General features: G+C 41.8%; 1 protein-coding gene across 1 annotated transcript in view; it reads right to left on the bottom strand.

Annotated features, from left to right (window-relative positions):
- Positions 1–1,046: 1,046 nt before the first annotated feature.
- trappc9 (trafficking protein particle complex 9) overlaps positions 1,047–14,459 on the bottom strand; it is a 1,005,291-nt gene continuing 991,878 nt past the window's right edge. The window contains 1 exon segment of the mRNA XM_038809220.1: positions 1,047–2,341. Within this exon segment, the coding sequence (XP_038665148.1) occupies positions 2,162–2,341 (180 nt within the window). The 3' untranslated portion in view covers positions 1,047–2,161.

Genomic DNA, 14,459 nt, shown 5'->3' with positions numbered 1-14,459 from the left:
CAAAATCCTGGACGTTCCTCACTACAGCACTGTGCCCAAACTTCAGGGACTGCAACAGTGAAGAAGGCAGCTCACCACCACCTTCTCAAGGATAACTAGGGATGGGCAATAAATGCTGGTCTTACATTTAAATTTTCTATCAATGGCCCTTCATTCTCGACCACTCAACGATTAGAAAGTCTGCTCTTTGTTGCATTCTTTCTGAATTTTACGTACCTTAATATTATGTGATTTCATAATCTGTGCTGTTCTAATAAAAAGAAACAAAACTTTCCTCAAACGAAGAAGCACCCAAGTTAATCTAAGTGATATTCTACCTGAAACTTCAATATCCTTTCTATGATGAGTTCCCAATCACTGTGCGGTCAATGACAAAGAGCAGCCAGCTTCTCTTCACATAGGAAAGAAAGAGTTCTTATATGTCAACTCTGTGATTGAGGAAGCTGGGAGATGCCCGAACGTGCTAGATGGGTGACAGTGACATCCTTGTGGGTTCAGATGGCTGATGGGCTGGCAGACTCAAGATCGTGCAGCCTCTAGTCGACTCATGGTTTAAAAGGCTTCAGCATTCCAGTAATATCATCAAGGCGTGACTTTGCCGTTTAATGCCACTTATGCAGCAACTGCTTTCCTGTTAAACTGATGGGGGTGTTAGCCTTTGGGGGAGGGGCTGGGATATTAAAATTGCCCCTACTTTTTCCTCAAAAGAACCTACTTAATTTTACATTATTTTCAGAAACCATGCAACCATATTAAGCAATCCAGAATTTTAAAGCATCCTTGAAGATGATCTCCCTCGTATTTTAAAAAATGCTAATGCTTTTGTACTCTTATAAACAATACATTTCTTGAAAATTATGATCTTTCATTATAGTCTACAATCTATGGTTTAATGTTGCAAATGGGGCATCCAAACTTTTGAATGAAAATATATTCTATAGATGCAGGGAAAATTTGAAATCTTTTAAGTATTAGTTCTGGCCTAGGGAACAAATGTTCACTTAAAAAGTACAACTAGTGCTGAGAATGAAGTTTTTGATTACAGATGAACATGCAAGCCAAATTTATTTCCAAAGGTACAACTTTGTTCAGGTACAGGAAAGAAAATTATCTTGAGAAAAGCAGTTGAGTTAGTGTACAGAGATGCTAGTTACAGTAGTTCCTGAATTTTGTTTGAAACATAAAGACAAACAAATAGCCTTGTTCACACTGCAGCTGAAATAGTGGCATAATCCCATAATATTTAGCGTTCTAATTACCTTATAATAATTGCAGATGTTCAACTGCAAATTAACCATGAAGATGAATTATTCATAGGATCAGATAAACCTAGATTGTAGCAACTTTTAAATGTAAAAAAACCCTGAGTTTGTAACTGGCCTTCCAGTTATATTTTTAAAATTGTTTATTGGTATCATTGAAAATTATTACACCTTGGGGAAATAACTATCAAATAACTCCTTGAGGGGCTGTGGCCATTTCATTGCAGTGTGAATGGGGCATCTTATCTTACTCTAACAAACAACTGCAGGTACCTTATAGCTATAATAGACAATCAAGAAGTTGTGCCTATACATTTGAACAGTACACAACGTGTTTCAAAAGTAACGGGATGTTAAGGATTTAACTGAGCATTAAGACTGAATTTTACAGCATTGTCATATCAGACTTGTAAAGAATACATGCCTTCATAATCACAACACTGATGTTATTTGTCAACGTTCCTTCTATTCCCCATTATTCTAACAGCCAAAATCTATGAAACATTTTAACACCTAATCTTCACTGTGCACCAGTTTTCATTTAACCGCGCCAACATATGTAAATTTATCTCTTAAATTTAACAAAGTTCTCATCAGAGATCTAACATGACACCAATCTACTGATTAAGTGCCTTTTATTTTGTTCAAAGGTGCAACCGGTCTCCTCTATAATATAGATTTATTACTACTTAAATAATTTTGTCAACCCCTCAGATATTTAAAAGTTTGGCCAAGCAAGCTTTACAGAAAATCTAGAAGCATTTTATTTTTGGGACAGTGTCAGCGTAATCTTAAACCAGAATATTCAGTGAGATCCTGTTGGCATGTATGATTAGTTAGTCAATATTTACAATGATCTAACTCACTACATCGTACAATCTCTATTTTCTAATATAAATTTAAAACATTGTGTGTTGAGCTGGATCCATGGCACGCACATGAACACTTGGCAAGCAGAACCAAGAAAGGGGCAGTTCCCTGCTTGAGTTGTCATCATGAAATTTTATATTCAGGTAATAATCACCAGCATATAGGAAAAGGAGAGTTCCACTGCAAACAAAATCTTCTGTGGGTTTCACCTGAAAGGTAAAATAAAAAAAAAATACAATTTAGCATAAATGCACATAGCACAAAACAGGAAACATGTATTACCAGACAAGTAGGCAGCTCCTACCAAGGACAGATCTACCACAGACAGCATTGTGGGCTAAAAACGATCTATTTTGTGATTCCAACCAACAGATACCGTAGGATATGGCAAGCCATTTACCACAAGGGCACAAAATCAATAATTAACACTGATCCCATCGAGCTCTCGATTCCTGTTGGTGTTGTATTGTGCAGGAATCTTTAAAGATGGCACAATATAAAATAGGTTTACATTTTAAGAGCTATGTGTTGTGAATTAATCCATGCTATATTTGCCAGTGTTTGGTATTTGAGTGTTTTTACTTGTTTGTAAGAAGTGAGTCGAACTGATCTAGAGTTGGAGTGTTTCAGTTACACTTTAAACTACAGTATAAGGTTTCTAATACATTTTACTATATTATTTTTTGTATTCATTCAAGGAATGTGGGCTTCACTGACCAGACCAACAGCCATTTCCCATTTCTAATTGCCTGCGAGAAGGTGGTGATGAGCTGTCTTCTTGAACCTCTGCAGTACATGCAGTATAGGTACATCCACAGTGCTGTTAGGGAGGGAATACCAGGGTTTTGAGGTAAGTGACTTGGAGGGGTCCTTCCAGGTGTTGATGTTCGCGTGTATCTGCTGCCATTGTACTTCTAGATGGTAGTGGTCATGGGTTTGGAAGGTGCTGTCCAAGGAGTCTTGCTGAGTTCCTGCACTGCATCTTGCAAATGGTACAAACTGCTGTTACTGCATGTGGAGGGAGTGGATGTTTGTGGAAGGGATGCCAATCAAGCGGGCTGCTTTATCCTGAATGGTGTTAAGCTTCTTGAATGTTGTTGGAGCCACACTCATCTAGGCAAGGGGAGAGTATTCCATCACATGTCTGACTTGTGCGTTGTAGATCATGGACAGGCTTTGGGGAGTCAAAAGGTGAGCACTCGCATTTGATTCCCAGTCTCTGACATGCTTTTGAAGTTATATGGTTAATTCAGTCGAGTTTATGGTCAATTGTAACCCACAGGATGTTGATAGTGGGAGATTTAGTGATGATAATACCATTGAATGTCATGTTACCATGCTTTTATTTTTTTCTTTTAAAAAGAAGTCAAAAGGAAGTTCAATTTAGGCAAGTGATGTTAATTGCAAAGGTGTTTGTGAAGATTGCAAATAGAAATAAATTGCACGTGAAATATTTTGGAAAAAGAGAACATACATAAAATTAAACTTGACAACAATTGATCGAGTTAATTGTTAGGTGCAGTGGCTTTGAGGACATAAGGTCAGCAATGGAACCAACTTAATGATCAATCAAGTGGGAGTTTATTGTATAAGTCTGTAGATACTGCATATGGCTCAAATAGAGGCAGAAGTGCACTTCCCCCCAAAAATTTCACAAAACATTTTCAAATGTGGCTAAGGAAAGTAAAGAATAAAAGAAGAAATATGGAAACATCTATATTTTGACCCCTTTTTCAACACTATTTTCCATAATTATATGGTACACGATTCACAAAAGGTTTGTATGCAGGTCCAGCAAGTGATTAAGAAGGCAAGCAGAATAAAACAAAGAACAAAGAAAAGTACAGCACACTTCGGCCCTTCAAGCCCATGCCGACCATGCTGCCCGTCTAAACTAAAATCTTCTACACTTCCTGGGTCCATATCCCTCTATTCCCATCCTATTCATGTATTTGTCAAGATGCCCCTTAAATGTCACTATCGTCCCTGCTTCCACCACCTCCTCCGGCAGCGAGTTCCAGGCACCCACTACCCTCTGTGTAAAAAACTGCCTCGTACTTCTCCTCTAAACCTTGCTCCTCGCACCTTAAACCTATGCCCCCTAGTAATTTGCCGTGGGGAAAAGCCTCTGACTATCCACTCTGTCTATGCCCCTCATAATTTTGTAGACCTCTACCAGGTCGCCCCTCAACCTCCGTCGTTCCAGTGAGAACAAACCGAGTTTATTCAACCGCTCCTCGTAGCTAATGCTCTCCATACCAGGCAACATCCTGTTAAATCTCTTCTGCACCCTCTCTAAAGCCACCACATCCTTCTGATAGTGTGGCGACCAGAATTGAACACTGTGTGGCCTAACTAAGGTTCTATACAGCTGCGACATGACTTGCCAATTCTTATACTCAATGCCCCGGCCAATGAAAGCAAGCATGCCGTATGCCTTCTTGACTACCTTCTCCACCTGTGTTGCCCCTTTCAGTGACCTGTGGACTTGTATACCTAGATCTCTCTGACATTCAATACTCTTGAGGGCATCTATGTTGGCATCTATTGCATGGGGAATGGAATAAAAGTGAGGCTGTTTTGTTACAGTTAAACAAGTGTTGGTGAGACTGCATCTAAAGTACTGTGTACAGTTTTGGTCTCCTTATCTAAGAAAGGATATAAATGTACTAGAAGCAATTCAGAAAAGATTCGCTCAACTTTTATCTGGGATGGGGGTTATTTAATGAAGAAAGATTGGCTGGGCTGGGCCTGAATCCATTGGAATTCAGAAGATTGAGGTGACCTTAGTGAAACACAAGATCCTGAGGGGACTTGATTGGGTGGACGCTGAAAGGATTAGAATAGAATAGAATCTACCGCACGGAGACAGGCCCTTCGGCCCAAACTGGTCCACGCCAACCGAAAAGCCCATCTAAGCTAACCCCATTTGCCTGTATTTGGCCCATATCCATCTAAACCTTTCCTGTCCATGCATCTGTCCAAATGCTTTTTAAATATTGTCAATCTTCCTGCCTCAACCACTTAGTCCTGGCAACATCCTTGTAAATCTTTTCTGCACTCTGTCCAGTTTAATAACATCTTTCCTATAGCAAGGCAACCAAAACTGAACACAATACTCCAGGTGTGGCCTCACCAACGAGCTGTACAACTGCAGCATAACTTCCCAACTTCTGTGCTCAATGCCCTGACTGATGAAAGTCAGCATGCCAAAAGCCTTCTTCACTGCCCTATCTACCTGTGACTCCACCTTTAGAGAAGTGTGCACCTGAACTGCAAGGTCCCTCTGTTCCACGATACTCCTTCAGGTCCTACTATTCACCGTGAAAGTCCTACCTTGATTTGACTTTCCGAAATGCAACATCTCACACTTAACTTTATTGAACTCTATTTACCATTTCTCGGCCCACTTCCCCAGTTGATCAAGGTCCTGCTGCAATTTTTGATAACCTTCCTCATTGTCTACAATACCACTAATTTTAGTGTCATCTGCAAACTTACTGATCATGCCTTGTACATTCTCATCCAAATCGTTGATATAGATAACAAACAGTAATGGGCCCAGCACTGACCCGAGGAACACCACAGGCCTCCAGTCCGACAAGCATCCTTCTATCATTACCCTCTGTTTCCTGCCATCAAGCTTATTGTATATCCAATTTTCCAGCTCGCCCTGGATGTTTCCCCTTGTTGGAGAGACTAGAACTAGGGGACACAGTTTAAAAATAAGGGGTCCCCTATTTAGGACCGAGATTAGAAGAATTATTTTGTCTCAGAAGGTTGAGTTTGGAACTCTCTTTCCCAGAGAACAGTGGAGGCAGTGTCATTGAATATTTTAAAGGCAGAGGTAGATAGATTCTTAACTAACAAGGGAGTCAAAAGTAATTGGGGGAAGGCAGTATATGGAGTTGATGCCACAACTAGGTCAGCATAATCTTACTGAATAACGAGTAGGCTCAAGGGGTTAAATAGTCTACTCCTGCTCCTAATTTGGATGATCGGATGTACGTATTTAATTAAATAAAGTAGCAGAAATAATAAAACCATGAAGTAGAATTTTTTCTTGTTTTGTGCCCAGATCTGACACAATTGGCCAAACAGCCATAAAAGAAATTTAAACATCAGTGAATTGAACCCGAAACCACATATGTCAGTGTTTTCCATGATCTTTAATGCTTGTTCAAGGTTCGATTCAACCCAACCAAGCTATGCCCATAAAGCTGCACATGATGCCATTCTTAAATACCTCAAGGAATGTTTTGTTATTAGATGGAAAAACAAAGAAATTAGAATGCTCTTTTATGCTGGTGACTATATTGTCTCATGGAAGATTTTATATTTGTAATAATGTGTATTAATTTTAACAGATTAATTAACCTAATTTCAAGTGCACTTTAGGCAGAATTTTCTGATTGCACCCAACGCATAAACTCCAGTCAAAGAGTAACATTAAATGTTTCGAATGGGGTTTGGGGTCTAAATAGGGTACCTTTAGGGTTTGTCTGTTACCCTAAGAATACTACCATAGACTGTTATTCATTAAAAAAATCTTTACTAATAGATGTGTACATCTCAATACTCTACATTGGGGTTGTACTTCTGTTTCCCACCAGACCGCAGTCTCATAGTCATGGGACATATCAGTATCAGGTGCTCCTGATATTAACCTTTTACGCTACATCGCCTCCCAAAGTCTCAGACTTAACAGGGGTTAGTCTCTGTAGTGCCTTCACCAATCTCCCTGATCTAGACCTGATTTCCTTTTGAGGTTGGGGAAGTACATTCTCATGTCACTTGATAGAAGTGTCTTCCCATCTGGGTCTGGCATGCCATGTGTCACTAAGAAGATTCTTAGTGATGCAATAACCTACTACACCATGGTGTTATGCAATTTACCCACTTCAAACCATCTGGAATAGTTGTCAAGGACGATGATGAAAACTGCCTTTAAACTCAAATATATCATTTTCCAGGCATTGCTGTGGTCTCAAAAGAATAGTGGAAGATGCAACTGCTGTTGGCTATTCCCTGCATATGTAAGGCAGTTCTTGATTCAAAGGAGTGACTGATGCCTGGCCACCAAACTGACGGCTGTGTTCTTGCTCAGCATTTTGCTATTCCCAAGAGGCCTTGATAGATTTTCTGGAGAATGTCGAGTCGAGGTGTTTTTGGATGACTAATCTGTCATTAAATACAAAGAAATCATCGATCACCAGGAGATGTTCTCTCTGTTCTAAGTATTGATGAATTACAGGATCATTTGGAGTTTTTTCTGGCCATTCATTATGGCATTATTTTCATGCACTCATCATCCTGTCATTGTGCTAGCTTAATGTCTTGAAGTCTTTTCTCAGGGGCTGGTAAATGTTTTGGGATGAGCAAAGTATGAGCTTTGATTTCCTCAATAAAATTTAAATCTATCAATGTAAATTAAACCGTGAGTACAATATGTCTGCAATCGTCCGGGCCATTTTGTGAGCATACCCAGTAACTGAATCGTACCTGATGAGTCTCAGTTTAAAAAGTTGAATTATCAGCAGAATGTTTGCAATTTCCTTTTGGTTGTCGAGAGGAATCAAAGGCTTGTGGTTGGTTGAAATTTTGAATCTCAAACCTATGACATTATCAAAGAATATCTTGCAGGCCCACATGGCTGCTGAAGCTTCTTTTTCAATGGTTGCATACCTCTTCTCTGTGGCCATAAGAGATCTGGAGCTGGAATAAGCTGGTCTTCTTTGCCCACCTTTGTTGAATTTGTAACAACACTGTGCCCAAGCCTGTAGGTGATGTGTCCACTGCTACTTATTGTTAAATCTGGATGGCAGCGTGCTCAAATTTCTGGTGCTATTTGGAGATTTTTGATTTTGTCAAAAGTATTTTACTGGTCAACATTCCAGGACCACTGTTGACCTTGTCTCAACAGCTATCATAGCAGCTCATTGATATCCACCATGTTTGGTAGGAACTCGCTGATAGAAATTGACTATTCTAGTCAGATATAAAAGGTTTAATTGAGAACTCATTAAGAATAATTAACTGAAATCATATTAAGCATTAATTCAGTGCAACTATAGCTGGGAATTAATCAGATACGATTCTGTATTTTCACATTTCACAAGTTGCTTGAAGTCTGCAAGGTCAGTGACTCAACTAGCTAAAAGACCCTATTGTTTGGTAAAAACTGGGCAGCTACCCAGTACGGGCAGTTCTGTTTCTATAGTAACAGCCAGTCTATGTTGAGATGCAGGTGTCGATAATTTGGGAAATTGGTAAGCGATAGTATGGAAAATTCACACCGATATATTTAAATACATATCTCTCTTAAATTGATGGATAGATACTTTGGCCGAATTGAGTGAATTATAAATTAGTTAAAGTCTATCAGAGCTAGAAAGAAGGTGAAACCTTAAGATAATAATCTTCTTAAGAATCACTTGTCGGGATGGAAAAATCCATTCCGGAATCAATCTATCTATTTCTGAAACCTATTTTCTTGGCTTGTTTTTGCTAAATCGCCATCTTTCTTTTGTTAAATCACTCAGTCTTTTTATACTGTGTATTATGATTTGAAGAATGACCACGATTTGTATTTTAAACTCAATCACTGTATTCGCTAAAGACAATCAATCTAGCTTGCTAAAGGGCTATTCGGAATTCTCTTAATGTTGTATTGAAAATAAAGTTACCAGTGGGCACCACAAGCTGACATATAAAGTTCAACTGAGATTTGCCAATAAGCACAGACTTGATCTCTGTTATTTGGGAACTAAGAAGGGATAACGGATGTCCAGGGTTCCGAATAGAGACAGAGATCCATCATTGCCTACTTGGTTGACTATTCTAAGGAATCTTTGTAATTCTGTGATTTGGGAACTCTCTGATCACCTTGGTTTTCTGTGGGTCGGCTGTAATTCCTGAAGCTTGAAAATCTCTCCTGAGAATTTTATCATAGGCTTCGCAAATCACATTTGTTGTTTAATATAAAATCTGCTTCTGGTAGTACTTTGAGGACTGCTGTCACTCAACTGTCATATTCTTTCCTCAATGAACATTGTATGAGAATGTCATTCATGTGGTATATTACTTCTTCCATGTCTTCCAGGGTCAGAGCCCATGGGCGGAATTCACCCTTCCCCGACGCCGACCTCGTAATTGGCAATCGGGCTGAGAATCACTTCTGACGGTGAAACATTAGCTCGTCACATGAAGGCCTCCCCCTGATGCTCCGCCCCCGATGGGCCGAGTTCCCGACTGTGCGATTGACGTGTGGTCTCAGTAGTCGGGAACCCCGTATGGCAGCTGCAAACCGTGTCCAGCACCGAGTCGGACGGGAGCCGTGCTGCTGGCCGGCGGGGGGGGGGGGGGGGGGGGGGGGGCCTTCCATGAGGGTAGGGGGCCACTAACTAGCAGGTCGTGCCCGCACACGGCTGGCACCATGTTTTACGGCGCGACCTCTGAAGGCTATCACCGTGCGCATGCGCGGCCATGGATTCGGCCATTCTCCAGCCGTTTATATTGTGGGACTCAGGAGTTTTACTCGGCACGGCTGCTAGCCCCTCACTGGTCGCAGGATCAGTGAGGGGTCGGCGCCGATTTTCTTGGCGTAAAATCCACAGTTCCTCTGCATTCAGTCTCAAAAATGGTGAATCTAGCCCATTGTTCTTGGGAATATCTCGGGTGCAGAAGCAATTCTGAATGGTAGCCTGTTAAAGCAATAATGACCAAATACGGTGATAAAAACAGTTACCAATCTGGATTCTTTGTCCAGATGCAACTCCCAAATGCCGCTGTTAACATCTAATTTTGTGAAAAGGATGCTTTGTGCTAATTTGGTGAGACTTTCATCCACTGATGCCATCAGGTGGATCTGACGCTCAACTGACTTGATTCTAATTGAACCAACGCACATAGGTATGGTGACCATTCCAGAACACCACTTTGTCTGTATGGTTACTGGAGAGATGACTTTGTGTAAGAGTGGGTGAGGGACCTTCCTTGGTGTGAAGAAATATATAGGCTTTGCATCCATCTCCATTTTCAGTTTTGCTGAGCCTAAAAATAGGGCTGGAAATTCATTCTTGAATGTCTTTTTTGATGATGTGACTGTGCTGTTAAGCCAGTGAGTTATAAGCATCCCTTCAACAGGATTGGCTTCCAAATACTTCCTGGCCAAGGATGTCTTCTTCATTTGTAACTAACCTGAACCCTGTCCACTTTGCTGCACCAACAAGTGAGAGAGTTTCCCAAGAAGAGGTCCTATAGCCTATCACAGTGGTTCTCCCACACTGCCTCATGCCCCTCCCAGACAGAATCGCTGGTATTTTCGATTTCAGTGAACGTCATTACTGCAGGATTGCAAAATGCTGCGGCTTCTGTGCATCTACCTCAGAACAGAATTTGACGCTCCTTCCCTCATTGTGTGCCTGAGTTTACCTCGAGCCTCACGTGAAGATAGTTTCCCCCTGTTGTTCTCCAGCCTTCTCCAGTAATATCTGGGTCCCATTGTTGTTGTGGTGAACATTCCAACCGTACCCCCAACCCAAGCCCGACATCTGCAAAATTCCCATACCTCAAGTGGACCTCTAGCCACCCTAACTAGAAGCTGTATGCATGGTCACCTATCCCCCCCCCCCCCCCTTTTATGTCTTCCCAATCTACAGCCCACAGATCTCTAGTCACCATAACCATTGCCTCTGCAGCCCAGGGGCAGTGACTGTAAGATTGCCCTGCATTACACACAGCCCTTGCCCCTGCAGCTGGAGTACACTGTATTCCAATGATTGCTCCTGATGCACTGGATAAAAGCAAATTACTGCGGATGCTGGAATCTGAAACGAAAGGGAAAATGCTGGAAAATCTCAGCAAGTCTGGCAGCATCTGTAAGGAGAGAAAAGAGCTAACGTTTTGAGTCCGATGACTCTTTGTCAAAGCTAACAGACAGAGAGAGTGGGAAATATTTATACTGTGGAGTGAGAATGAAAGATGAGTCATAGCCACAGAAACCCAGGGAAAGCACGGTTTCTGTGTCATCGGACTCGAAACGTTAGCTCTTTTCTCTCCCTACAGATGCTGCCAGACTTGCTGAGATTGCTCCTGATGCATGCAGCCCTTGCCCCTGCAGTACACTGTATTCCAATGATTGCTCCTGGTGCATGCTCGCCTCACTTCTGCACTGTCTCCTATCTCTGACTGTGAGATCCATACAGCCCTTGGACTGTCTGTATTATGTGGCATTTCAATTTTGCAACAGGATTGCCTGCAATTTGAGGCTCCTGCAAGCCCCAGACAAAATACTTTAACTGTCACAGCGTTCCCCATTGCTAAGAGGACTAAGGACAACAGTGGTCCTTCCAAACCACACACCGCAAACTTCTGAATCTTGTGTGAACAATCCCTAATGTGCCACATGAACACAATCCCCCCCCCCCCCCCATGTATTCTGGAGTCTCTGTGCGCCCCCTTCCACTGAAATATGTACCTCTGATCTTGTTTGTCACCGTTTCACACACTTGCCAGGCTCCAACTTCCCACCCCTCAGTCTTCTCTCTGCCTTCCATTGTTCATCCTCCTCCTCCATCTCTTTCCTTCCCTACCTTTGATTGTGCTGTGCCCACTTGCCATTGCACAGCCTTCCTTCCTCATTGCTCCCTTGACTTAGTCATCCCCACCCTCTCTTGCACTCCAACACCGGTCAACATTTGAATCTGTAAAAGTGGAAGCTGCATGAGTACCGTGGCATAGTGGTGTCCTTGCAGACAACATTGGAAAAGGGCAGGAGGACACCAACCCTATAGCCCCAGCCCAGCAGTGTGCTGTTGAATGTAACAAGAGTGGTGCAGCGTGACAGCAGATAGACTATGTATGTTGCATTCAATGTGAAGTCACAAGTGAACTGAGGTCTAATTTGTGCACGGCCATCATTTGTAAAGGGTTTTGAGACTGACGTAATTTCCCACTGGCCTGGCTCAAGATTGAAGGTACTAGGAGATTCTGGCGAGCAGCTATGTTAATGAGCATTCATGAGATGTAAAAAAAAGCAAATAGTGTTCACGCCATTGACAGCAGGATACCCAAGCCACTATTAACTTGAACTTGGGAGTGTTACAAACTGTTTTTCCACCAGCAGGCTTCTGACTTTTTGCTTGCAGCTAGATTCTTCACTCCCGCCTGCCATGAAATTCACCGTGGGCGGGAAAATTCTGCCCTGTGATTCTGTTTTTGTGCAGCTAATGGTTTTAACTGTACATCTGCCCTTGCTTGAAGCTGCTGTGACATTTGCACATAAAGAATTGAGTGCCATTAACCTCCCCATTATTTTGACAGATAACGACAGACTAATGTACAAGTTGAAAGTTATGGCCAGCCATCAAAATACTATCGACACAGCAAGATAAAGCAGTTGGTGCATGAACAACCACCAACTAAGCATGGCGTTAAAAAAAAATATTTACCTAGTAAACGACCGATAGCAATTAAATTCTGCTAACCTTCTGTTAATCTATCATTATATCTTTAGCTGTCCGTTGTTTAGGTCAAACCACACCATCTTTGTGATGAAAAGTATTTGTTTAAGGGAGAAAAATAAGCAGCATGCAAAGATTTTGTGATATTAACATCACAAGTGATGTGATGATGCATTTCATAATGATTTATCTCTTTAGAATTTTAAAAATGGTTTGGAATATAATGTAAAGAAAAAAATAATCTGGCATAAAGATGTTGAGCTGAAATTAGCTCATTCCGGTTTAACAAGTGGGGATCTAACTTTAGTTAAACAAAAAGCAAAAAAAGCATGTAAACCAACAATGGGAGACAATTATAAATGAGAGACACAATAATAAAAACATTCTGACAATAAAGGTAAGGGTATCATGCATAAGAATAGAAATTAGAATAAAGAATCTGATGAAAAATAGGCATACAATAAATGTAGGGATTAATTCAGGAAAAAACTCAGAAAATAATAAACAAAGCAGGAACAGCAGTGTGGACCCGATCCTTCCTTCCTTCGGTGATGACTCGCTAACGAGTATGATTGTCCACCTAAAAATCTGTGTCACTGGTGATGGGTTCGGTGGATCCTTGCCTGGCTAATGAGCCTGATTCTAGAGCCGCATATTCAACTGCACATTTGGCAAATGTTTCTATGAAGTGGGATTGATTCTTGTACTCAAGACTGCTGGCATTTCTTTCTCAGACTCCTTTTCCGGGTCTCCTCTTGCCGTCGGGTATTCTCGAAGAATTATGTCCCTTTAATCAGCAGGTTCATCCAGTATGTTTCTTCAGGTCAAGGGTCTCCCAGGCATAACGTCTATGTTGTATTTTGAAGTAAGCCTTCACAGGGTGTCTTTGAAGCGCTTCCTTTGTCCTCCTCTAGTTCTGGTGCCTTTCTTGAGCTGGGTATGGGATGATTTGCTTTGGCCATTGGAAGTCTGGAATCCTAAGTATATGGGTGGCCTAGCGGAGTAGCTTCCTCATAATCATGGCCTCGATGCTGGTACTCTTGGAATCTTCAAGGACGTTGATGTCAGTATGCCTGTCCTCCCAGCTGGTGCCGCAAAACCTCAGACAGCATTAATGTTACCTCTTCAAGGCCTTGAGGTGACATCTTTACACATAAATCTCTTATGAGGGACTTGGTCAAAAGCCTTCTGAAAGTCCAAATATACCACATCCACTGGCTCCCCCTCATCAATTCTACAAGTTGCATCCTTGAATTCCAGTAGATATGTCAAGCATGGTTTTCCCTTCATTAATCCATGCTGACTCTGTCTGATTCTGCTACTATTTTCTAAGTGCTCTGCTATAAAATCTTTCATAATGGATTCTAGAATTTTCCCCATTACTGAAGTCAGGCTTACAGGTCCATAATTCCCTATTTTCTCTCTACCTCCCTTTTTAAATAGTGGAGTGACATTAGCTACCCTCCAATTTGCAGGAACTGTTCCAGAGTCTGTAGAATCCTGGAAGATGACCACCAGTGCATCCACTATTTATGGAGCCACTTCCATACGTTGGAGGGAAGGCCAACCCCAGGAACTAGCTGCCATCCAGACAGGTTTTGGGCTTCTGGAACGGACAGTCCCATCGATTGTGGAGATGTAGTCGCAGAGAGAGAAACTACATGAGGGGCTATCGACGAGCATCCAGTACCTGCAGGCGCAGTTGGAGCAGGAAGTGCCGACCACGTGTGCCACCCAGAGCAACAACGCACGGGTGGCGCCTGTGGTGGAGGCATTGAGGGCGAGGGTTTTGGCTATGGATCAGCATGTCCAAGGCCTGGGGCATTCTGTGCAAGCACTGGCCGAGACCCAGGGCAGGGTTGCA

This window comes from Scyliorhinus canicula, chromosome 10, assembly GCF_902713615.1.
Source record: "Scyliorhinus canicula chromosome 10, sScyCan1.1, whole genome shotgun sequence".
Lineage (NCBI taxonomy): Eukaryota > Metazoa > Chordata > Chondrichthyes > Carcharhiniformes > Scyliorhinidae > Scyliorhinus > Scyliorhinus canicula.
The sequence above is the reverse complement of the archived record's forward strand: the minus strand, read 5'-3'. Positions and strand labels throughout refer to the sequence as shown.